General features: G+C 49.1%; 2 protein-coding genes across 2 annotated transcripts in view; both read left to right on the forward strand.

Annotated features, from left to right (window-relative positions):
- The window catches only part of LOC142906629 (uncharacterized), a 36,627-nt gene extending 31,183 nt beyond the window's left edge, over window positions 1-5,444 (forward strand). Inside the window, exons 11-12 of the mRNA XM_076054853.1 lie at window positions 1,295-1,690; window positions 2,298-5,444. Of these exons, the coding sequence (XP_075910968.1) occupies window positions 1,295-1,690; window positions 2,298-2,845 (944 nt within the window). The 3' untranslated portion in view covers window positions 2,846-5,444. The remainder of the gene's footprint in view (window positions 1-1,294; window positions 1,691-2,297) is intronic.
- An 8,088-nt stretch (window positions 5,445-13,532) lies between these two features.
- Window positions 13,533-24,602, forward strand: LOC116956924 (tripartite motif-containing protein 16-like). Its single transcript, XM_076054931.1, has 6 exons — window positions 13,533-14,182; window positions 15,982-16,077; window positions 16,836-17,102; window positions 17,877-17,899; window positions 18,654-18,766; window positions 23,912-24,602. The coding sequence occupies exons 1-6, from the start codon at window positions 13,874-13,876 to the stop codon at window positions 24,502-24,504; spliced, it is 1,401 nt and encodes a 466-aa protein (XP_075911046.1). The 5' UTR covers window positions 13,533-13,873; the 3' UTR covers window positions 24,505-24,602.
- The last annotated feature ends 565 nt before the right edge of the window (window positions 24,603-25,167 follow it).

Here is a 25,167-nt window from a genome sequence, read left to right on the forward strand (position 1 = left end):
AACGCTTGTGTTGCGTTCGAAACGTCGTGATTTATTTGACTTTATTGCTACTTACATGAATTTACTGAAAGAACCAAAGAGTATAGTGTTCATGTTACCGCCTGGGAAGCTATCAAGGCAGATGGTCTCATTCTGAAACAAACAACAACATCCAGTTGTCTGAAATTTGGTATCCAGGCTTGATTTTGTTATTTTTCTATTTAATTCCAAAATCGTGAGCACAGATGCCGAATTATGAAAATGGAAATTAAGCAAAAATAAAAAAAATTACATAATGGGATAGAGGAGGTGACTGTTCTAAATGATACTGGGAGATATAAAGAGATGTACAAAGCAAAGAGTGGTTGTGGGCACATTAATGGCTGTTGGTGACAGAAACGGAGATGGAGTGATATCAGTTAACGTGCAGAAATATATTGTGACATCCATAAGAGACATTTTATTGGGTTCGATCGCGTAAATAAATAAATGTGTCGTTAAAACCCACCACCATCCGACACAGCCAACTAGTAAGGGTTGTCACGTAAACAGAACGTGGCCAACTCATCACTAGTACAGCACACCAGTGTGTTGGAGAGCCAAGCAACAACTTTTACAATCTGAGTATGACGTTTCGCCAGTAATTACAACTAGCGTCATCAGGCGACAGCCAGATGAACCTAGTTGTAATTAGAAGCGTAGATGTGTTAACCATCCATCACATCTACGCCTCTATATAAGGAACGAAACAGGTGGAGGACTTCTCCACAAATTTGGCTGTCGCCTGATGAAGCTGGTTGTAATTACTGGCGAAACGTCGTACTCAGTTGGTAAATGTTGTGGCTTGGCTCTCCAACACACCGGTGTGTGGTACTAGTATACTACACTATACACTACACCACTATACACTACACTATACACAACACCACTAAACACTACTACACTATACACTACACTATACACTCGTGCTGTACAAGTGATAATTGTCATGTTATGTTTACGTGACAACCCATACCAGTTGGCCATGTCGGGTAGTGACGGGTTTTAATTACACATTCATATATTTACGCGATCTAACCCAAAAACTTCTTATGGAAGATATTATTCGCGAAAGCCTACGTGTTAAAATAAATTGTAAAATTGTTTGTTAGCGCAGGACCATAATAAATGTAGTGGCTTGGGGAGACCTCCCAGCAATGACTTAAAATTAACGTATGATGATGATGATAATAATAATTATCGTGACGAAGGCATTAAACAATTGCAAAGTTAGAAATCAAATTTGTTTCATTTATTCTTACAAATATTTTAACAGCTCAATCATTGAAGATCCTGCCTGTGGATGAGAGTAGAGAAGACATTCAGATTTGTGATCACTTTGCAAACAGTGGAGTTCATAGCACAAAAAACACCGATGAAGAGAAGGGTGACAGCGAAGATGCATTGCTCAGAATGACGACGGAGGAACCTCCAGTGGAACGAGATTTGATGGGTAGGATCCCTGCAATGCTACATCACGAGTTGCTCGTCCAGGGTCTCATCACACAATCCGAGCTCTCAGAAGCCTATTCCATACCCCGTGCGTCAGCACGAGCTGACTTCATCATAAGGCGCCTCGATCGCAAGCAGGAAGAGAGCCCGCAACTCAAAGGGATTCTGCGTGAACATCGTGAAAAGCAAGAGGCATTCCTGAAAATGAGGAGCGAGTCGAGTACGTGATATTCTTACACGCCACACAACGTGCATTGCTGAGTGTATTAATGCATCATCTTTGGCACTCATCTCTAATACTGATGTACGTTAAATAAAGATATCCGTATGAGATATGAACCCTTAGTACATTGCTATAAGTCATCGTTTAGCGCGGTAGATGCGTTGCTGAAAAGCGTCGCGTTAAGCATTGTGGCAGTTAACATGTAAAAAACCCACGAGTATCAGAATCCTTATCCTGGATGAGGAATCCGATGAGCTATGAAACTCTTTTTTCATAGTTATCCAGTAGGGACACGGGCTGAGCGAGTTACATCAACACCAAACAATAAGTATGAACCATCTGACAGTTTACTGAGAGTGAGATGGTGTAAATCGGTTTATACATTGGGCTCTAATTGATTTGCCTTTCATAGTCAGGGCAGGAACCTCGGGCAGAAACGTAGGAACCCCTGATAAAGACTACATCAGCTGTGTGAAGTGCAGCCCAGCACGCTAACATTTTCAGCAAATGTTTGTACTTCTTACTGACATTGCCAATTTAAAAGTCTATTTCTCAAAAGTAAACAATGCTCGCTTAACACAACGTGTATTAATATTGTTTACAGGCACTTGCTCGCCGACTCTGAACCCAAACACGGCGCATCGGAACCTCCAGATTTCTGCCGACTTTAAAACCGTCAGGACGTCCACACACACCCAACCTTACCCTGACAACTTAGACAGGTTCAACCACTACCGAGTGGTCATTTGCTTTGAGAAATTCTCATCGGGTCGCCACTACTGGGAGGTGGACGTCAGAGGTTCTGAGAAATTCAACATCGGTGTCACCTATGGCTCAATACCACGGAAAGGTGAACACAAAGCCTGTAAAATTGGGTTCAATGAAGTTTCGTGGAGCCTTAAGAAACGGGGCAACGCCTACAAGGCGGTACATAACGAGACAGAAACAAAACTGTCGGTGCGAGATGCTCCCAAAAGAGTCGGGGTTCACGTGGACTGGGAGGCGGGCGTCTTGTCATTCTACAGCGCCGACTCCATGTCGCTGCTGCATCGATTTCAAGGAAAATTTGATCGAGAGCTGTACCCTGCAATGGCCGTGCTGCGTAGAAGTCTCGCAATATGCCCCTTGCCGTACGCAGACGCTCGTCGTTAGCGATGAGAGGCTCCTATTTGAGCGGTCGCCAATGCGACCCCTGTATGTATGTAGAGTAACTCCCTGGCCAACCGCGAGGGTTCAGGTTCCTGAAAACCCTCGCGGTTGGTAAAGTTACAAGGGGCCTATGGGTAGTAGGGGGTTAGGGGAACCATAGCGTGGTCAGACTCGCCACAGCTTAACTAAGTTGTCTGATTATAATCAGGCAACTTAGTTTAGCTGTTTAGTTTAATATTAAAAAGTATTAACGATGATGATGACGGTGTCAATGAGATGGGGGAGGGCTGGTTAGAAGGAGGAGGGGCTCAGCCCAGCCACGCCCCCTTCCTCCAGACCACAGACGCAACACCCTCTCACTCTCACCACTCGCTGCACGCTTGGGTCCATAATAAAGGGGCAAAATGAATGTGTACCATGAAGTACTGTACAACAAAACAAAGTTGAGCAGCGCCATGGCCCGTGGAATTTGTATTACATTTCTCTCTCTATTTAAGGCCTAGGCACAGAGCCGGCATCTTTCTGTGTGCCTATGTTGTGTGTCTTTCTGTTTGTCTCTGTGTCTCTCTCTCTGCTTGTGTTTCTGTGTGTCTATGTTTTTGTCTCTCTTTCAATCTTTGGAAGAATGTAATCAACCAGGTGGGGTGTTGACTGTTGTGTTGGCCGACTCTCTGTGTTGTATTGCATTATATTTCCAAGTTAACTAGGCTTGTTTTCTCATTCATTTGTACCTGATGATGGTTACTTGTGTTGCAATGGAAACTTCGTACTCTATTATAATTTAACTTAATTTCTACGTGACTTTACCGAAAGAACCAAAGAATCATCTGTATTTACGTCAAGTTTTGACGTATTTTGATATTAATCTGTTCATATAGTCGATTGTACTGCTATGTTAAGTCGCCGTGTAAAATTTAGATTTTTTATGCTTATAAATCAACTAGCGGGAAGTATCCAGCATTGCCCGGGTCTTAAAAATATTTAAAAACTACTCTTAAAAATGTAACAGCAGTGCGTACTGACTGTGGTGGTACCTGCTATGCTTACAGCAGTGCAAACTGACTGTGGTGGTACCTGCTATGATTACAGCAGTGCATACTGACTGTAGTGGTACCTGCTATGACCACAGTAGTACATGCTGACTCTATAGCAGTATTTATCGACTCTATAGCACAAAGTACTCACCTGACAGACTGGCGGGGTTAGGCCTAGTCCCGTGCAGAGCCTCCAGCCTCGCCTAGATTGCCCAGCCGGCCGAGGTGGCACCTTGGCAGACTGGGCTGCTACCCCTGACTACCCCCCCACCCAGCCACGATCTCCCCGGCCGCTCTGCAGTAATATCTACGGCCTATAGTGGTAGCATCTACTGACTGTATAGAAGTAATAACTGCACGCATCGGGGTAGGGGGGACATGACACAGTGAAGAATGAACGTTAGCTTTAGTGTATTTTTATAGGATTTTTTACGTGAAAGAAAATGTCCCCCTCCCACCGAAGACGTGCGACTTGGCGTGGGCCGTCCCCCCCCCACCCACCAAAGGCGCGTGAGTTGGCACGGTCGTGCACGCGTTCATGAATAAATAAATAAAATATAAGCGCACAAAAATCGCTAATTAAACAAATTTTAAAGTTGACGGATGTGAAAAAGGAATAACGCTCGCTCACCGCGGGGCTTACGGCTTGGTACCTGGCTATTTTTTGTACTTAAACCCCACCGTTGGCGAGGCAAATCGTTCGCAAGCACGCGCACAGACACAAACCCACAGACATGTTTTGACTTTTATGTCCGATTTTATCATATTTGCGATTCAGTGTATATACGGCATTCTGATGTCCTACTTTGTCTTTAATTTGATTCTGAGTGTCATATTTTATTTTAAACTCCATACAGTGAGTGCAAACAAAACCATTGCATTCCGATGGCGTACATCATCTTACACTTGACTGGGAGTGAGCAACTACAACATGGGACCTTTTTTTTGCCAGTATTAAAGTATGAAAAAATTACAAGAGGTTTTAACCCTTTCTGGAAATAAAACAGTCGCGTTAAGTTGTCCAAACACCAAAGAGAAACATGCAAACGCGCTGCTCGCCTTTGAGCGTTCTGTGGCCTGACACTGGTGGTGAGACTGGGCCCTAAAGAAGTCTGCTGTCTCTGGTGTGGACCAATCAGTCTCCAGGACAATACCATTTATTATTATCAGAGCATCCGATCCTGCCCAGACGTTGAGAAACTTTACGATGATGTGACGATGTTTGTTGTTGTTTTCAATAAAATTGTGCGGGCAACAACCTTTGGCCCCCGTCAACAGACCGAGGAGACACTGCGGTTCCCCCTATCGGTCGTGGATTCGTTTCGTCCCAGCGCACCCCCGCCCAATGCCTCCATTTATGGGTTGTAACATTAACATAATTTATTATTCTGTTGTGGAACTCATACAATGAATGGGGATCCCAAAACATTAACATAATTTATTCATCCGTTGTGGGTCAATTTATTGCCAATGCCAACCCCTCCATATATGGACATTTAATTTACATAATCGTTTAATCCGTTGTGGATCAATTTCTTGCCAACCCTGCCACCGCCAACCCCTCCATATATGGGCATTTAATTCACATTAATTGATTCCTTCCGTTGCGGATTTATTGCGTTGCAGTGCTGCCACAGCCAAACCCATCCATATTGTTGGGAATTCCAATTAACATAATTTATTCGTTCCGTCTCGCATTAACTTCCTCCCCAGTGCAACCACAGCACGGGCGAGTGCTAAACGAACATCAAGGGTCCCCCCGTAGGTGGTCAGTACCACGCTCGCCCCGGCCGCCTTTGTCTCCCCAGTGGCAATGTTCATCGCACACCGCCACTACTCATTTTGCTTCTCATTTTGAGGCTGAGTCAACCTAGGGGAGGCCCACGGAGTCGGTTCGGAAAATCGTCACTGGTGGTGGTGGTGGCCGTGAGCGGGAATCGAACTCACACATGACCATTCGCCACCACGTGGCAGTGAGGTCACCACGGCACTTGTGCCAGGCTAGGTGCACCTTAAGGCCAGGTGAAGTATCCAGGTCACGAGAAAATACCCAGGTGTGTGTCTGTGCGTGTGTGTAGCGGTTAGCGCGCTGCGCTATGAACCTGGCGACCCGGGTTCGATTCCAGCTCACGGCCAACACCAGTGACGATTATCTGAACCGGTCCCGGGCCTCCCCTAGGTCGACTCAGCCTCAAATGAGTACCTGGTGCGGTGTGTAAACATCGCCACTAGGGAGACAAAGGCGGTCGGGCGTGGTGCTGGCCACCCACCTCCTCGTGTACCGTTCCGGCTTTCATAGGTGCTCGCTAACAGCACTTGCCCCTACAGTCTGTTACAGGCTATATGGGGGATCTTTGTCTTTATCTTTGTGTCTGGGTGTGTCTTTCTATCTGTGTGCATGTCTGTGAGTGTGTCTATGTGTGTCATTCTGTCTGTGTGCATGACTGTGAGTGTGTCTATGTGTGTCTTTCTGTCTGTGTGTGTCAATGTGTTTCTGTGTCTGTGTGTCTTTCTGTGTCTGTATATGTATGCGCGTGTGTCTGCGTGTGTCTATGTGTGTGGAATGGAGGGAACGGGAGAATACCCAGGTGTGTGTCTGTGCGTGAGTGTAGCGGTTATCTCGCTGCGCTACGTTTACTACCACCACCAACACTCAATGACGCTTATCTGAACCGGTCATGGGCTTCCCCTAGGTCGACTCAGCCTCAAATAAGTACCCAGTGTGGTGTGTAGTAAACATCGCCACGAGGGATACAAAGGCGGCCGGGCGCGGTGGTGGTTGCTACCCACCCCCTCGTGTGGGGCTGCGTTCCTGGTGTTTGCTCAGCAGAAGCTTAGCAGTGATTTGATTCCGCGAATCAGAAGCCAGGCTCAATGACGACTCACCACACAGAGACCCACAGACTCATCACACAGAGACCCACAGACTCGCAACACAGAGACCCATAGACTCATGACACAGAGACCCACAGACTCACCACACAGAGACCCACAGACTCACAACACAGAGACCCACAGACTCATCACACAGAGACCCGCAGACTCATCACACAGAGACCCACAGACTCACCAACAGAGACCCATAGACTCGCCACACAGAGACCCACAGACTCACCACACAGAGACCCACAGACTCACCACACAGAGACCAACAGACTCACCACACAGAGACCCACAGACTCACCACACAGAGACCCGCAGACTCATCACACAGAGACCCGCAGACTCATCACACAGAGACCCACAGACTCACCAACAGAGACCCATAGACTCGCCACACAGAGACCCACAGACTCACCACACAGAGACCCACAGACTCACCACACAGAGACCAACAGACTCACCACACAGAGACCCACAGACTCACCACACAGAGACCCGCAGACTCATCACACAGAGACCCGCAGACTCACCACACAGAGACCCACAGACTCACCCAACAGAGACCCATAGACTCGCCACACAGAGACCCACAGACTCACCACACAGAGACCCATGGACTCACCACACAGAGATGATAGAATATAGAATTATCAGGGGCCGTCCATAAATGACGTCACACGATTTTGGACTATTTTTCACCCCCCCCTTCGTCACATGGCGTCGCAAAAGTCAGACCCCCTCAAATATGACGTCACAAAGCTCTGCCCCCCCCAAAAAAAAATGCTTCAAATCGCTTTAAACAAATGTCATTGTAGTGCGTATTCCTACATCAGAGTCCCGCTGCACTCTGACGTAGGAATTATTTTTTTATTAAAAAGTATATTTAATTAAGTAGAACGTGTAGGACTGCATTTTCCGTGTTTAAAGTTGCGCATTTTCATCTGATGTCAAATTTCTCAAACCCCCCACCCCCTCGTCACACATTGTCACAAATTACGTCATGTATGGACGGCCCTCAGTATGACATAAGTATACCAAGGTTGCAGTCGATATCACATTGGGAAGTGAGTAAGAATTGACTTACTAGATTTGAGGATACAACAGACAGTGAATTTTTTTATTTATTTAAAGCTTTAGTGACTGCAGGGATTCATATTCTTGGTTCTTTCGGTAAAGTCACGTAGAAGGGAAACAATAAAATAATAAAAATATATAATTTTATTGTTTCCCTTCTACGTGACCTTTCCAAAAGAACCAAGAATATAACAGACAGTGAGTTAATTAAAAAACTACAGGGGCATCTCACTCCTCAGTGTGCCGGGAAAGGTCTTGGCAAGGATTATTCAACATCGCCTTGCCAGGAACACTGAGGAGAGGCTTGTGGAGCCCCAATGTGGTTTCAGGAAAAGGCAGTCCTGCACAAATGCCATATTTTCTGTGCGTCTGCTACAGCAGAGGTGTAGGAAATTCCAACAAGACCTACATCTCTGCTATATTGACCTGGTCAAGGACTATTATACCATCAGTAGGCCTCGGCTCTGGGTTGTTCTTCGTGCTTTCGGAGTCCCTGACCCTCTGCTCATGCTCATTAAGGACCTTCATGATGGTGAGCAGGCCCGGGTAAAACTACGTGGCTGGGAGTCAGAGCAATTCCCTGTACACTTTGGGGTGCGACAGGGATGTCCTCTTGCTCCCACATTATTTAACATATTTTCACCACGTAGTTCGTGAAGCCTTCAATAGCTATACCGGAGGAATTTCCATCTGGTACAGATACAATGGGAGGCTGATCGATTCCTGGGTGCAGTCAATGGATGGCTCCCTATTGCTCAACCACGTTATGTATGCAGATTATCTGGTAATTGCTGATCACTCAGAGGAGGAGTTGGAGGCCCTGCTTCTGAACCTGGAGCTTGCCACTAAGAGGTGGGGCCTGACCATCAGCCCCACCAAAACTAAGCACCTTCCTGGGTATTTTGTACCATCGGAAAATCCACCCCCACAACTCCCAATTGGTGATGGGGCAGTTGTCGAGAGAGTGGAGAGTTTCCCATACCTGGGCAGTGTGCTCATGACCGGCTCCGGTTTAACAGCAGAGGTTTCACTCCGAATCAGTCGAGCAGCAATATCTTTTCATCGGTTGCGTAACGCTGTGTGGAAGCTACCTGGTCTGTCGCTCCGCACGAAGCTTCAGGTCTTCTCGGCCACGGTCATTCCCTCCCTTATCGACGCTTGCAAAACATGGACCCCCCTAATGGAGCATCTTCGCCGGTTAGAAACATTAAGGCTGGCCTGCCTACGATCCATCCTGGGTTTAACCAGCCTGGATTGTGTGAGGAGCTCACAAATCCCTGAAAGATCTGGACAAAGCCCCATTGGTAAGCTCCTCCCGCAGAAAAGGCTGCATTGGCTGGGTCATGTAGCCCGCATGCCCAGCCACGGCATGCCTAAACAGCTTTTGTTCGGCCGGATCGAGGGGGCTAAACGGGCGCGGCACGGGCAAGAGAAGAGATGTGGTACAAGAGGATGTGGAGCTGAGTGGACTTGCCGATTCCTGGTACCAGCGGTGTCAAAAAACGGCCTCTGTGGAGGAGGCTCATGAAGGACGCTACTGGGCAGTTGGAGGCAGTTGCCCTGCAACAACAACGGAGGGTGGAGGAGCGACGCTCACAACAATGAACGGAGCACCGGGTGGCTAAAGCACAGCAAGTTGGCACAGTAGGGGGCACAGGTAGTGCATCAGCCATTCATCTCAGTCAGTCGACCCGTGGCATCTGGGTCGGCTCCGTGACCTCCTGCCAGCGGGCGTTCGACACTTCACATGGCCTCAAGGTGCACATGGCCTGGCACAAGCGTCGTGGTGACGTCACCGCCACTTAGTGGCGAATGGCGGTTTTTGTTGTTGTTGTTGTTGTCTGTGTGTGTTTGTGTGTGTGTCTGTAACATCCGTGGAGGAATGCAGGTAAGGCCGATGAGTCAGATGCCTTCTATGACTTCAATGCCTGAGTTGGTCATGATGCTGGCACCTGGTCTAGAGTGATTGGAAGGCAAGGGCCAGATCAGCTCCATAACAACGATAGGATGTTTCTAGATTTTTGTGCAGCCCATGGGCTTGTAATTACCAACACGCTGTACCAGCATCGGCACATCCACACAAAATCATGGATGCATGCCGGCTCCAAGCAAGAACATCTGCTGGACTATATAGTGACGGACCAGCGGATGCGAGCCCATGTCCTTGACACCAGGACCTACCATGGAGCAGATCTTCCCTCTGACTATCGACTTGTCATCTGTAAGACGCGCCTGCCTTTCTTCAACTCCAGTGGTGGGTGTCCACCCAGGACCCCATTGCAAGCTAAGGTGGTCTGGTCTCAGCTAGCTGATGGAAGTTGCAAGCGATAATTTAATCATTGCTTGCGGCTAGGGTTGGCATCGTCCCCCACTCCTCTTGATGTTGAGGGTAAATGGGCGAGGTTTAGGACCGTGACTCATGCAGCTGTAATGGCTGCTTTGGGTACGCAGTCCAGACCTCCCCAGAGACCATGGCTGACAGAGGAGGTGTTCAGGATGGTTGAGAAAAAGCAACAGGCCCACTCTCATCGGCTACAGAATCCCACGTCAGAGAATGAGGAGGCTTACCGCAGCCTTCGCTCGGAGGTTCGGAGAGCCGTGAGGCGCTGCAAGGATGGGTGGTGGTCACGGGTTGCTGAGGAGATGGAGTCTGCCTCAATGGCCCACGATCACAAATCCCTATTTAACTCCATCATAAAAGTAACCTGTAGCACCACACCTATTACCATCATGAGCAGAAAGAGCGGTGGTCCAATCTCCGACCCCCAGGAACAGGTTTGCAAATTTGCTGAGCATATATGTGAGGTCCTGGGGGAGGGAGAATCCCTCAGCCTGGAAAACATCATGGGACAAAGTGGATATGACCCTGCTCAGGCTGCGGTGCCTCAAATATTGGAGGAGGAAGTCACCCCCTGTGAGTGGCTGGCTGAGGTGACATCCGTTGATTAAGTAGTGAAGGCGATCCAGTTTGAGACCAGGAAAGGCACCGGGCAGAGATTATCTCCCAAGCAAAATGCTGAGGGAGGGTGGCGTTTGTGCACAGACTGCCCGACATGACATCATAACAACAGTCTGGGCCACTGGACGGGTTCCGCAGAATTGGAAGGATGCCCTGGTGGTCCCCATATTTAAGAAGGGGGACCACACAGACTGTAACAACTACAGGGGCATCTCACTCCTCAGTGCCCCGGGAAAGGTCCTGGTAAGGATTATTCAACATCGCCTTGCCAGGCACGCTGAGAAGAGGCTTGCGGAGCCCCAATGTGGTTTCAGGAAAGGGCAGTCCTGCACAGATGCCATATTTTCTGTCCGTCTGCTACAGCAAAAGTTTAGAGAATTCCAACAAGACCTACATCTCTGCTTCATTGACCTCGTCAAGGCCTATGATACCATCAGTAGGCCTGGGCTCTGGGTTGTTCTTCGTGCTTTTGGAGTCCCTGACCCTCTGCTCATGCTCATTAAGGACCTTCATGATGGTGAGCAGGCCAGGATAAAACTACGTGGCCGGGAGTCAGAGCCATTCCCTGTACACCTTGGGGTGCTACAGGGTTGTCCTCTGGCTCCAACATTATTTAACATATATTTCGACCACGTAGTTCGTGAAACCTTCAGTATCTGTACCGGAGGCATTTCCATCTGGTACAGATGCAATGGGAGGCTGATCGATGCCCGGGTGCGGTCAAGGGATGGCTCCCTATTGGTCAACCATGCTGACGACCTGGTAATTGCAGCTTACTCAGAGGAGGAGTTGGAGGTGCTGTTGAAACTGGAGTGTGCCACTAAGAGGTGGGGACTTACCATGAGCCCACCAAAAAAAAGCACCTTCCTGGGTATTTTGTACCATCGGGCACTCCACCCCCACAACTCCCAATCGGTGATGGGGCACTTGTGGAGAGAGTGGAGAGTTTCCCATACCTGGGCAGTGTGCTCATGACCGGCTCCGGTTTAACAGCAGAGCTCTCACTCCGAATCAGTCGAGCGGCATTCTCTTTTCATCGGTTGCGTAATGCTGTGTGCAAGCCACCTGGTCTGTCGCTCCGCACAAATCTTCGGGTCTTCTTGGCCACAGCCATTCCCTCCCTTCTCGACGCTTGCGAAGCGTGGACCCTTCTAATGGAACATCTTCGCCGGTTAGAAACATTTAGGCTGGCCTGCCTACGACAATCCTGGGTTTAACCAGGCTGGATTGAGTGAGGAGCTCACAAATCCTCGAAAGATCTGGACAAAGTCTCATTGGTGAGCACCTCCGGCAGGCACGGCTGCGTTGGCTGGGCCAAGTATCCCGCATGCGCAATCACCGCATGCCCAAACAGCTTTTGTTTGGCCAGATCGAGGGGATTAAACGGGCGTGGCACGGGCTAGAGAATAGATGGAATGATGTGGTACAGCAGGATGTGGAGCTGATTGGACTTGCCGATGACTGATACCAGCGGTGTCAAGATCGGCCTCTGTGGAGTGGGCTCGTGAAGGATGCTACTAGGCAGTTGGAGGCAGTCGCCCTCCAACAACTGAGAGCGGAGGAGCGACGCTCACAACAACGTGCGGATCGTCGGGTGGCACAGTAGGGGGCACAGGTGGTGCATCAGCCAGTCATCTCGGTCATCTCAGTCAGTCGACCGGCGGCACCTGGGTCTGCCCCGTGACCTCCTGCCAGTGGGCATTCGACACTTCACGTGGCCTCAAGGTGCACATAGCCTGGCACAAGCGTCGTCGTGACGGATCAAGGCATGGGGGGCTTTAGGGGCTGCAGCTCAGGGGCCTCCTCCAGCTGGAGCGCCTCCAGAGGTTAAGTGAAAAGTTATTTCGTTTGTGAATGCTGAATTTGATTTGTCGTTAGCCTTGTAAAAAACATAAAATTGTTTCTTTAACTTTGTTTTTCTTTGGAAAATATTGCTGGGGGGCGGGGGCACTCACATTACCTGTATCCCAGGGTGCCTACAAAATATTAATCCAGCCCTGGATGGAGGCAGGGTCGAGTGGGCTTCAGATTCACACTGCGGGCAAAAGGCTCAACATTCCAGGATGGGTCACGGGAGTCTACGGACAAATTCAATCTCGGACGCCACGGTGACCTTCAAGCAACTCGTCACGTTGGGTGTAGTTACACGGAAGATGGAGTTACAGGACATGATGAGATATCTACAAACTTGCCAGGTAAGGCTCACTGAGCTATGTGGCCCTTTTTCTGAAGCGACCTGCCTGTCACGGATGATCGCTCAACGAAGCGGTCGATGTGGAAATTGATTGCAGCCAAATACTCCAAGTGCGTGATGCCGATTCTAAACGTGGAGAAGAAAAATCGGAGGACACAGATTTAAAAAAAAATCCACGCGACTACGGGTAGAGAGCGAGAGAGAGAGACGTGAAAACTCCAAATATGCAGCAGACGTCAGCGTCGGGATCAAACCAACGACATCCTGTATACCGGGAAAGGCAGATAACATCTCATAGCCACCGTGGCACCACATCCATTGCTCTGTCTCACCACAGACACCAACTTGTGCGCTCATCTCATGAATGAGCCACCGTGGCTGAGCCTCACCGATTTACATTAACAACATCGACAACTCATTTCCTTAAACGTAAATATTTGTTTTAACGAGTAAGTCCCTCCGATACATTTTGTTCACGTAAAGGTGTGTTACGGTATCCCTTGAGGCTACCGTTTGTACACCAGGGGTGCGGGTTAACATTCCAGGCGGTGTCTCGTGGTGTCAGTGACGACTAATGAAAGTATTTAACTTCCTTTTTACGTCTGATCCCAGCGCAGCCCATGAGTCACGGCGAGCGCGACTCCCAGCGAGAGTGTGGATAGCGAGCTGCCACTGCTGTGCTGCTCCATCTGACTGGAGGCGTTCGTCCGCCCCTCCACGCTGAGCTGCGGCCACGCGTTCTGCCCGCGGTGCCTGGAGGCCGCGCGGGAGACGTCGAGCGGCTTCAGCTGCCCGCGGTGCCGAGCGGCGTTCCCTGTGCGACCCCAGCTGAGGAGGAACGTGGCCCCTCGCCAAACCTGGCTGAGCAGCTCAGAGCTGGAGTCTCGATGGCCGCGGACGTCGCGTGTGACCACTGCGGCGGCGGCCAGACCCCTGCAGTGAGGAGCTGCCTGAGATGTGAGATGTCCTTCTGTGCGACGCACTTGAGGCCTCACGTGGAGAATCCCAGGTTGAGAGACCACGTCCTGGTGGCTCCCATCGCGAACCTGGAGGAGCGACGATGCCCTTGGCATAGAAAGGAGCTGGAATTCTACTGCACAGTAGACAGCAGCCTGGTCTGCTCAACTTGCACCATCGCAGGTGAACACACAGGACACAGGGTCGTGACGCTGCAGGAGGAGCAGGAGACACGGAAGGTGAGGCCCTCAGAGCGAGACACTATATCACTCGGCCTTAATATTTGCATCGAACTGCCCATATAGGACCCACCACTGCGATCTCTACATTGGGTCAAACTTAACATCTCTTAATGATCGGCGGCTTGTGCATCATATATTATTTATTTACAATGTACTTACAAAAAATCCGCAGATTACCTGCTGGATCTCATTGTTTCAAAAAACAAATGTGAGCTAAGATATGTGCTCATAGTTCAGCAATATTTGTTTGATGTGGTATAGAGTTACACTTAGAATTTTAATCTAAATTGTATTGTGATTGTTATTGTGATTTTACATCAAAATGGGATTTTTGCACATTTTTCTACGCAGCATAAACAAGTGGTGCTTTTATTGCTTTTGTAGGGGATGTTACAATTTGCGTGCAGTAAATTTTAAATGCATCTTGTAATTTGTATGTTTGTTGCGGTTGCACCCGAATCAAGAGCCGAATGGCTCACAGGGTTATTCCAAATGAATGAGACTGAAAACTGAAAACACAAGCTGACCAAATGCTGTCACCGGGCTGCACAACATGTCATGAAAAAATCGTAATTGTGCCTCACGTAGAGAATCCCATCGCGAACCTGGCGGGGCGACAGTGCCGGCAGCACCGACAGGAGCTCGTTCTTTACTGTTGCTAGGGAACATAGAGGGCATGAGGTCGTTAAAGTGGAAAATGTACAAAAGACAAGACAGGTGAGATATAAATCGCTGCTATCATCCAATATCCCACAGTGTGACTGCAGAACACTGTTCATTGTTAAACTAGAGAGACTGTAGCTTGACTTAAATACTTTTTTCTCCTGATGACGATTGCTTGTGTTGCGATCGAAACGTCGTGATATTTTATTTGTATTATTTTGTTCTATCTACGTGACTTTAGCGAAAAACCCAAGAATATAGAGAGTCTGTATTTTATCATTTATATTTGCACATTATGAGGTAAGTCCTGTTGTGTCAGCATTGTGACGGCCAATCAAATAACTTTAGGCAACAATGAGTGTGAAAAACTGGCACACGATAGACAGCAGAGACATGGAAGGTGGCCATGTTGTTCTGAACAGATGGTAAAGCTGGGTGTTCCAAGGTTTAGTGATAAGACAGAGCTTTGTCGCATGGCTGGCAAAGCTGTAAAATACACTTGGCGTGATAAGATTCGTACGTGGCGAGTACCAATGAGAGAAATGTGGAGTAACGCGAGACGCTTCACACGTGAGACGCTTCAAAAGTGCACTGACCATGGACTCACAAAGAGGCAAATGGAAGACCACTCCATTGGAAGAGGCGAGGCCGTCCAGCACGGTTTGATCGTCGTTTGGGGCAGATTTAGATTTGATTTTGTTACAAGAGTTCGTGTGAAAAACGAAACACCGCCTCTAACATGGACGCCGCGTATTTGCATTCCATGACAGAACGTTGGCGTGCAAAGTGCGCACGGTGGATATCTCGGGCGGGGAGGGGGTTATGGTTATCGGTTCTGCTGGATTCCATTGTTTGACAAAACTGGAGAAAACTCGAGCGTGCGAGTGGGGCACCCCTTCAATAAACCTCGCTGTGATCCAGCCACCTACCTGGGACAGGACTGTTGTGCTGCCTACCGAAGACCACCTCGTCAGCCTGGGAGGTTGGACGTTTCAAAGGGGCGATGGTGATTATCTCTGGGCGCTCCAGGAAACCGGCCTGCAAGGCTCCGGGTTAAAGACAATGGGCCAGATGATGATGATGACAATGATGGGAGTCACCAAACACCGCGTATTTGTCTACCCCGTGTATAGGAGGCGCTCAGACGCGAGATGGCGGGGAGAGAGAAGAAGAAGACTACGGCAGAATCACGGACACAGCAGCTCAGGGGTGACTACAATCGCATGCAGGTACAGAGACACACACACAAACACACACTTACTTACTTACACTTACTTACACTTACTTACACACAAAGATCCCCCATATAACCTTAACAGACTGTAGGGGAAAGTGCTGTTAGCGAGCACCTATGAAGGCCGGAACGGTACACGAGGGGGCGGGTGGCCAGCACCACGCCCGACCGCCTTTGTCTCCCCAGTGGCAATGTTTACACACCGCACCAGGTACTCATTTGAGGCTGAGTCGACCTAGGGGAGGCCCGGGACCGGTTCAGATAATCGTCACTGGTGTTGGCCGTGAGCGGGAATCGAACCCGAATCGCCAGGTTCATAGCACAGCGCGCTAACCGCTACACTACCGTTCCCCACACTTACACACACACACAGACACACACACAGATACACACAGCAACAACAACAACCGCCATTCGCCACTAAGTGGCGGTGACGTCAACACGACGCTTGTGCCAGGCTATGTGCATGTTGAGGCCACGTGAAGTGTCGAACGCCCGCTGGCAGGAGGTCACGGGGCAGACCCAGCAGGTGCCACGGATCGACTGAGATAACTTTGCCGATGCACCGACCTGCGCCCCCTACTGCGCCAACACACAGACACGTGCAGATTTAGACAGGCACGCACACAATGTGGGTACTTAAGATACTTTGCCTCTTCGTACGGAGTCACGAGACCTTGGCCGTGTCGAAGTCCTGAACAAAGTCGCATCGTGCTGCGTTTCGGGAGCGCGCCGTCGAATATCTCCATTCAGGAGTCTCTGCGTGGGACCAGGGCGCGGATCAGCCGAGAGTTTGAGCGCCGGAGGGAGCGGCTGATGCAGGAGGAGAGGGAGGCGCTGGAGCGTGTTGATGAGGAGGGCCGCTCCATGCTGTCCCGCATCCAGGCGGACATCGATCGCTATGAGACCAGAGCATGCGGCCTGGAGCGGGAGATCAACCAGCTGCTTGTGGTCCTCGACGTGCAGGACCCGCTCACATTCCTGCAGGTGGCACCACCTCCATTCACTCGCCGCGGTGGCTAGATGTTTACTACCTCGCCTGGGATGCAGGAGGTCGTGGGTTCGATACCAAAGCTGAAGCCTACCATAGATTTGGAGTTTGCGTCTCTCTCTCTCCTTGTGGAAGCGTGTCCTCTGGGTTTTTCCCTCCACATTTAGAATCAACATCACGAATTCAGAGTATTTGGCTGTTATTATAAATGTCCACATGAGCCAGTCACGTTGAGCCGTCGTTTGCGATTGGCAGCTCGCTACTGAACAAGAGCGACATAGCCAAGTGGTCCTTACCTGCTAAATAAAAAGTTGAGTTTATTCAGAGTTAAAAAAACAGGAGTTGTTGAAGATTATCTAACCATTTGTTTAGGTGCTCGACTAGACCTGCAGACAGTGGCTTTGTCATTTGTTGGGGTCTGTCCTTGTCCAGTTAAACGAACCCTGTTTTTTTATGAAAAAATAGGAATAGGCTTAACAGTACAAAGACTGCAAATATCAAATTATTAATATCTCTGGTTGAGCAGTGATGCCTTACAATAAAGATTTGTTTGGTGTTTGACCATCTAAACATCTCCTATTTTTACTTCCAAAAAGGATAAAGCCGCTTCTTAATTGTTTCATAATTTCGATATTGGCAATTAGGTTCCATAGATAACCCTGTTTTGCACCATTCTCCGTTGGTAGGTATTTGTTAATTCCTTGATGTCAGGCTCTACAGTAAACAGGAGGTGACTGTGTGGATGTTGGGCATCTGTTTAGGATATCAATGTTAATGTGAAATGCGGGTTTTATGTTTTTCAGGATCCCCTGCATGAGAATCTCAGGTCAGTGCAAACCCAGACTCAAACCCGAGTTCTGTCTGCCACCTGGTGGACAAATCAGCGAACGGTCGCGATGTGAATCCTAATAAGCCCAAATGTATGCAGTTGTAATACCATATGGTCAATTGTATCCCATAGAGGCAGTCCTCGGGTTACGCACGTATTTTGTTCCTGAGGCTCATTCGTAAGTCGAACAGTTCGTAAGTCGGATAACAATAATGCACCGTATTTAAATGCCGACACAGTCAGTTTTCTAAAATGTGTTACGGTTCAACAAAAAGGGAAGCATTGTTAAACTCATAATTAGGAAGAAATGTTGTACATTTTCATCTAACACTGTAAAAAAAAACATACTGTATAGGAAATTAAACTCATAGTTTCACACACACACACATCCGCACGCATACACTCACTCCCAGCGTGAGTCCGACTCATTACATCTCGTGGACGATCGCTCATCTGAACAAATTCGTTCTGCGGTTCAGCTTGCAATTGCGAGTTCGCGTTTTAAGTCAATGTTATTTTTTTAAATATTTAATGGAATGTGGTTCATAAGTACGGGCTGTTTATAAGTCAAGGACTGCCTGTCTTGCCCGTGTGTAGAGAGACATTGCAGCCTTGATGAGACTCTGGGTGTCCTGTCCTGTGTGTGTAGAGGAAAATGGACCCTTATGAGACTCTGTGTGTGTCCTGTGGTGTGAGTCTAGAGAGACATGGACCCTCTTTAGACTGTGTGTGTCCTGCGGTGTGAGTGCAGGAGCTCCATCTCCCAGGAGACTCAGGATGACCCATCCCCCGTCTCCCGCAGTTTGAACCTCGCAAAAGTCATCTCAGTGGGCGGCGTCCCAACTAAACTTCTGCCTTTTCTCGGTACGTCCCTCTGCCACGACGATCTTCGTTAGACTCCATCACAGACCCCGAATTGCCGACAAATCCTACCCATTTGGAGGTCGTTCTTTATTTTACCCCTGGCTTGAGTGCATTCATGAAGCGTGACCCCCTTGGCAAGGGAGACCTGCGTACATTCAGGTCATTCAAACTGGCACCGAGGTTCTGGGTGAAAGATTGTCAACAGCACGATGGGTCTCGCTCATCAAGAGGTGTAAATAACAATAACAGCAACGTGATAGTGCGTATCTTGAGAGCAAAAGGGCGACTTTGTAAGCTACGGACAAAACACGTCCCAGTCCTGTCACCCTCATTCAGACGCTCACCATCACGCGTGGGTGCAGTGGGTGCATGGTTCATTGAGGAAAGTGGCCGTGAGGTGAGAATGAAGATGAACGCGAGCCCAAATGTTAAGTAACCTCCACTTAAAACTTTCGTGACTGCAGGAATTAATACCCATTGGGTCTTTCTCTAAAGTCACGTAGATAGGCACAAATTATTAAAACTAATAAATGTGTTTATTGACGTTTACACACCGCACCGGGTACTCATTTGAGGCCGAGTCGACCTAACGAAGCCCAGGACCGGTTCAGATGATCATCACCGGTATTGGCCGTGGAATCCAACTCGGGTCGCCGGGTTCATAACGCAGTGCGCCTATCGCTACGCAGAGGTTGGTATTGTCTTCATCATCGTCATCGTCGTGTGGACATTTATAGCGGCAGCCGAGTTAGTTTAGTTTTTTTCAGTTTATTTATTTTGGTATAGCCCTGTGAGCCATTCGGCTCTTGAATCGGGTGCAACCACAACAAACAAACAAAAAACGTACAAGAAAAACATCTTAAAGTATGTGTGACTGTGACTGTGCAAACAGAAAATCCATGAAAAAAACCAGCAAAATATTCCTGAAAAAAGCACCGTACACCAACGCGGTGTGCAAAAAATCCCAGTGGGATGCAAGTCAAACAACAACAACCACAAGAAAACTTAGATTAAGGCCATCAGTCTAACTCCATACTACAACAAAACAAACATGTCCAAACCAAAAACGTTTTCGAAATCACCAAAAAATGAAGCCATAATTGCAACGTTACAGTGATCATAGGGACTGTGACCGAATTTTTACAATAAACTACATAAATAACATGTAACACCAAACCCTAGAGCCATAGCTGGCTGCATGAGTTACTCCACAACAACAGAAGCATCAGTCGGAGTATCAAATTTTTCAATGCACCTTTAAGTACTCTGAACGCGCGTTCCTGAATGTGGAGGGGCAACAGCAGAGAACCTGGAGATTTTCGGGCGTAGATATTAATTTAATAAAAGAACAAAAACTTTACACCGTTGTGACGAGGTGGGCAGCAGAAGGCAGCGCAGCGTGAACCACTGTTGTACTGCACCTCTACGCTCCTACGTTCACCATCCCCACCATCGCCAAGCCGCACCGACGAGAGCGGTGAAGTATGGTCAAATAACCCCCCCCCCCCCCCCAGGACGCGCACGGAGTGACACAATGTCTGTGGTGGCTATTGTACAGGCATCGTGTTTGTAGAGACGCGATACTAACGAATATTAGTATGTGTACACTAATACTAACGAATATTAGTATGTGTACACTAATGCTAACGAATATTAGTATGTGTACACGAATACTAACGAATATTAGCATGTGTACACTAATACTAACGAAAATTAGTATGTGTACACTAATACTAACGAAAATTAGTATGTGTACACTAATACTAAGGAATACTGTATGCATGTGTCATACACGTGCTATTCAATGTGTTACGTATCAATGTGTAGTGCCGTGAATTCACTCGGACGACAACCGTCTATTTTTCCGCCGTCACTTTTATTCCATCGTTCCGTACACACAGTGATTCTCTCCGTGCTCCGCCAACTCGGACACTCCGATTTACTTCAGCATCGTCCGTGCATCCCCTTCCACACACAGTGGTTCTTCGCCTATCTCTTCACACACAGTGGTTTCCCTTCCACACACAGTGGTTCGTCTTCTATCTCCTCACACACAGTATCGCCGCTATCTCCTCACACGCAGTGACTTCCCTTCCACACACAGTGGTTCGTCTTCCATCTCTTCCACACACAGTATCGCCGCTATCTCTTCACACGCAGTGACTTCCATCTATTCACACACAGTGACTATCTATCTCCGCTAACGCTGACTCTCCCTATCGCTATTTACTGTCTTTGGGGTCCGGCTCTCTATCTATTCTTCCCTAACATTTCCAGCTGTCTTCTTCGTATCTCTTCACCTCTCGCCAACAACTGCCCAGCAACAACTCTCCAGCAACAACTCTCCAGCAACAACTCTCCAGCAACAACTCTCCAGCAACAACTCTCCAGCAACAACTCTCCAGCAACAACTCCCCAGCAGCCACTCCTCTCCGTTCAAACCACCTCGCGTTTTATCCCCTCTCGCATTAGCCTTAATTAATTGCCACGTGGCTCGCTGGCCGTTTCCCGCCAGCCCACACCTGTCCCCTTCATCAGACATCGAGACGCCACCACTTAACGCTAACAGCCTCTCGACCAATCACAGACCTCGTGCCACGACTCCCTTAATTACTTCGGGTTGTTTACGCCACCCGCGACTCGACCACCTGTTTGACCTCATGTGACCCGTTCTCCTTATCTGTATGTACTGTATATGGCCAATTCCTATGCGTATTATTTACTCCACTACAAATGTATCACGTGCTGCGGTATGCCCACAACAACACAATAGACAACACACCAGCGTGTGTGTGTACACGCCACGTGTCTGTGTGTGTACACCCCACGTGTCTGTGTGTGTGTACACCCCACGTGTCTGTGTGTGTACACCCCACGTGTCTGTGTGTGTGTACACGCCACGTGTCTGTGTGTGTGTACACACCACGTGTCTGTGTATGTGTACATGCCACGTGTCTGTGTGTGTACACGCCACGTGTCTGTGTGTGTGTGTACACTCCACGTGTCTGTGTGTACACCCCACGTGTCTGTGTGTGCACACGCCACGTGTCTGTGTGTGTGTGTACACACCACGTGTCTGTCTGTGTGTACACGCCACGTGTTTGTGTGTGTATACACACCACGTATCTGTGTGTGTGTGTGTACACGCCACGTGTCTGTGTGTACACACCACGTGTCTGTGTGTGTGTACACGCCACGTGTCTGTGTCTGGGTGTGTACACGCCACGTGTCTGTGTGTACATGCCACGTGTCTGTGTGTTTGTGTACACGCCACGTGTCTGTGTGTACATGCCACGTGTCTATGTGTGTACACACCACGTGTCTGTGTGTGTGTACACACCACGTGTCTGTGTGTGTACACACCACGTGTCTGTGTGTGTGTGTACACGCCACGTGTCTGTGTGTGTGTACACACCACGTGTCTGTCTGTGTGTACACGCCACGTGTTTGTGTGTGTATACACACCACGTATCTGTGTGTGTGTGTGTGTACACACCACGTGTCTGTGTGTGTGTACACACCACGTGTCTGTGTGTGTGTGTACACGCCACGTGTCTGTGTGTGTGTGTACACGCCACGTGTCTGTGTGTGTGTACACACCACGTGTCTGTGTGTGTGTACACACCACGTGTCTGTGTGTGTGTACACACCACGTGTCTGTGTGTGTGTACACACCACGTGTCTGTGTGTGTGTACACACCACGTGTCTGTGTGTGTGTGTACACACCACGTGTCTGTGTGTGTGTACACGCCACGTGTCTGTGTGTGTGTGTACACACCACGTGTCTGTGTGTGTGTACACGCCACGTGTCTGTGTGTGTGTACACGCCACGTGTCTGTGTGTGTGTACACACCACGTGTCTGTGTGTGTGTGTGTACACACCACGTGTCTGTGTGTGTGTGTACACACCACGTGTCTGTGTGTGTGTACACACCACGTGTCTGTGTGTGTGTACACGCCACGTGTCTGTGTGTGTGTACACACCACGTGTGTCTGTGTGTGTGTACACACCACGTGTGTCTGTGTGTGTGTACACGCCACGTGTCTGTGTGTGTGTGTACACGCCACGTGTCTGTGTGTGTGTGTACACGCCACGTGTCTGTGTGTGTGTACACCCCACGTGTCTGTGTGTGTGTACACACCACGTGTCTGTGTGTGTGTACACACCACGTGTCTGTGTGTGTGTACACACCACGTGTCTGTGTGTGTGTACACACCACGTGTGTCTGTGTGTGTGTACACCCCACGTGTCTGTGTGTGTGTACACACCACGTGTGTCTGTGTGTGTGTACACACCACGTGTCTGTGTGTGTGTACACACCACGTGTCTGTGTGTGTGTACACACCACGTGTCTCTGTGTGTGTGTACACACCACGTGTCTCTGTGTGTGTGTACACACCACGTGTCTCTGTGTGTGTGTACACACCACGTGTCTCTGTGTGTGTGTACACACCACGTGTCTCTGTGTGTGTGTACACACCACGTGTCTCTGTGTGTGTGTACACACCACGTGTCTCTGTGTGTGTGTACACACCACGTGTCTCTGTGTGTGTGTACACACCACGTGTGTCTGTGTGTGTGTACACACCACGTGTGTCTGTGTCTGTGTACACACCACGTGTCTGTGTGTGTGTACACACCACGTGTCTGTGTGTGTGTACACACCACGTGTCTGTGTGTGTGTACACACCACGTGTCTGTGTGTGTGTACACACCACGTGTTTGTGTGTGTGTACACACCACGTGTCTGTGTGTGTGTACACACACAAACACGTGGTGTGTACACACACACAGACACGTGGTGTGTACACACCACGTGTCTGTGTGTGTGTACACCCCACGTGTCTGTGTGTGTGTACACACCACGTGTCTGTGTGTGTGTACACACCACGTGTCTGTGTGTGTGTACACACCACGTGTGTCTGTGTGTGTGTACACACCACGTGTCTGTGTGTGTGTACACACCACGTGTCTGTGTGTGTGTACACACCACGTGTCTGTGTGTACACACCACGTGTGTCTGTGTGTGTGTGTACACACCACGTGTCTGTGTGTGTGTACACGCCACGTGCACTGCTCGTGCCGCTACTGCGCACGCGTCGCCGTGACCGCTGTGCGGGCGTCTTCGCTGTCCTCGCCACAGATGGACGCTCACCGACTCTGGACGCAAACTCGGCCCACGACGGCCTCCGGATTTCCTCGGATCTCAGGACGGTGACGTGGAGCGATGTCCCCCAGGGTCGCCCCCATCACCCACACCGCTTTGATGGCTGGCGACAATCCCTGTGCTCTGAGAGCTTCTCGTCGGGTCAGCACTACTGGGAGGTGGACGTGGGGAATGCGGAGTGGTGTCGGGTTGGAGTCGCGTATGGGACGATCCCACGGAGAGGGGATGGTGATGAGTGCGGCCTGGGAGAGAGCGACGCCTCCTGGTGTCTACAGAAACGTGGCTCCAGATTCTCAGTGTGGCATGGCGGGGTAGTGACGTCACTGTTGGTCCCGGAGCCTCCTCGGAGAGTCGGGGTCCACCTGGACTGGGACGCGGGGCTGCTGTCGTTTTACAACGCAGACTCCATGGCGCTGTTGCACTCGTTTAATAAAACTTTCACTCAGCCCCTACACCCTGGGCTGGGAGTGGGGCTGGGAGTGGGGTGGTTGGGGGTTATGGGCCTTGTGATGTTGCACTATAAAGTTGGTGACTCAGTGAGGATCGTGGGTCTGAGTGGTGCGTCCTGAGAGAGGTGAACGTGAACAGCGCAGAGGGCAGACGCCACGACGCCAGGCACCCTCGTCACCGACACTCCACTGGCTGGTGGCTGTCCGTCAGAATGGGGGGGGGGAGGGGGCTGAGCGTAAACAATCATCACAACCTTTCTAGGGGCTAGAGGGGGGTTGATAAAATAGGTACCGCTCTGTGCGTGTGTGAAGCCAACGTGGATGTATTCACCCTGCCAGAGGAGTGTGACTGTAGTGTAGCGGTGCAGTGATTAGCAATGGTGATCTGGGATGTATTTATACACTGGGTGGTGTAATTGATGGGGGTGCAGTTATTAGCAATGGTGAACTGGGATGTGTTTATATACTGGGGTGTAATTGATAGGGGTGTAGTGATTAGCAATGGTGAACTGGGATGTGTTTATACACTGGGGTGTAATTGATAGGGGTGCAGTGATTAGCAATAGTAACTGCAATTTATTTTACTCTTGTGGTGTTATGGGTTGTGGGAGATATACAACAATAACACAAAATTTTTAAAAGTATAAATGTAGGACAGTGGCATCGTAACACTTGTATTGTCGATTCTACAATAAAAAATAAACAAAACACAAACAACAGCAATATTCTTAGTTTTTTCGGTAAAGTCACGTTGAAGAGAAACAACAAAATAACAAAATATGT

The sequence above is a fragment of the Petromyzon marinus genome, chromosome 68, assembly GCF_048934315.1.
Source record: "Petromyzon marinus isolate PM22_M1 ecotype Great Lakes invasive population chromosome 68, UKy_Petmar_22M1.pri1.0, whole genome shotgun sequence".
Lineage (NCBI taxonomy): Eukaryota > Metazoa > Chordata > Hyperoartia > Petromyzontiformes > Petromyzontidae > Petromyzon > Petromyzon marinus.

Excerpts from the sequence above, each read along its gene's own strand:
- LOC116956924 (XM_076054931.1), top strand. The coding sequence starts at position 13,874 with ATGGCCGCGGACGTCGCGTGTGACCACTGCGGCGGCGGCCAGACCCCT. Across the intron at positions 17,103-17,876 it reads CATTCACTCGCCGCGGTGGC|GATCCCCTGCATGAGAATCT; the intron begins TAGATGTTTACT and ends TATGTTTTTCAG. Across the intron at positions 18,767-23,911 it reads TAAACTTCTGCCTTTTCTCG|ATGGACGCTCACCGACTCTG; the intron begins GTACGTCCCTCT and ends TCCTCGCCACAG.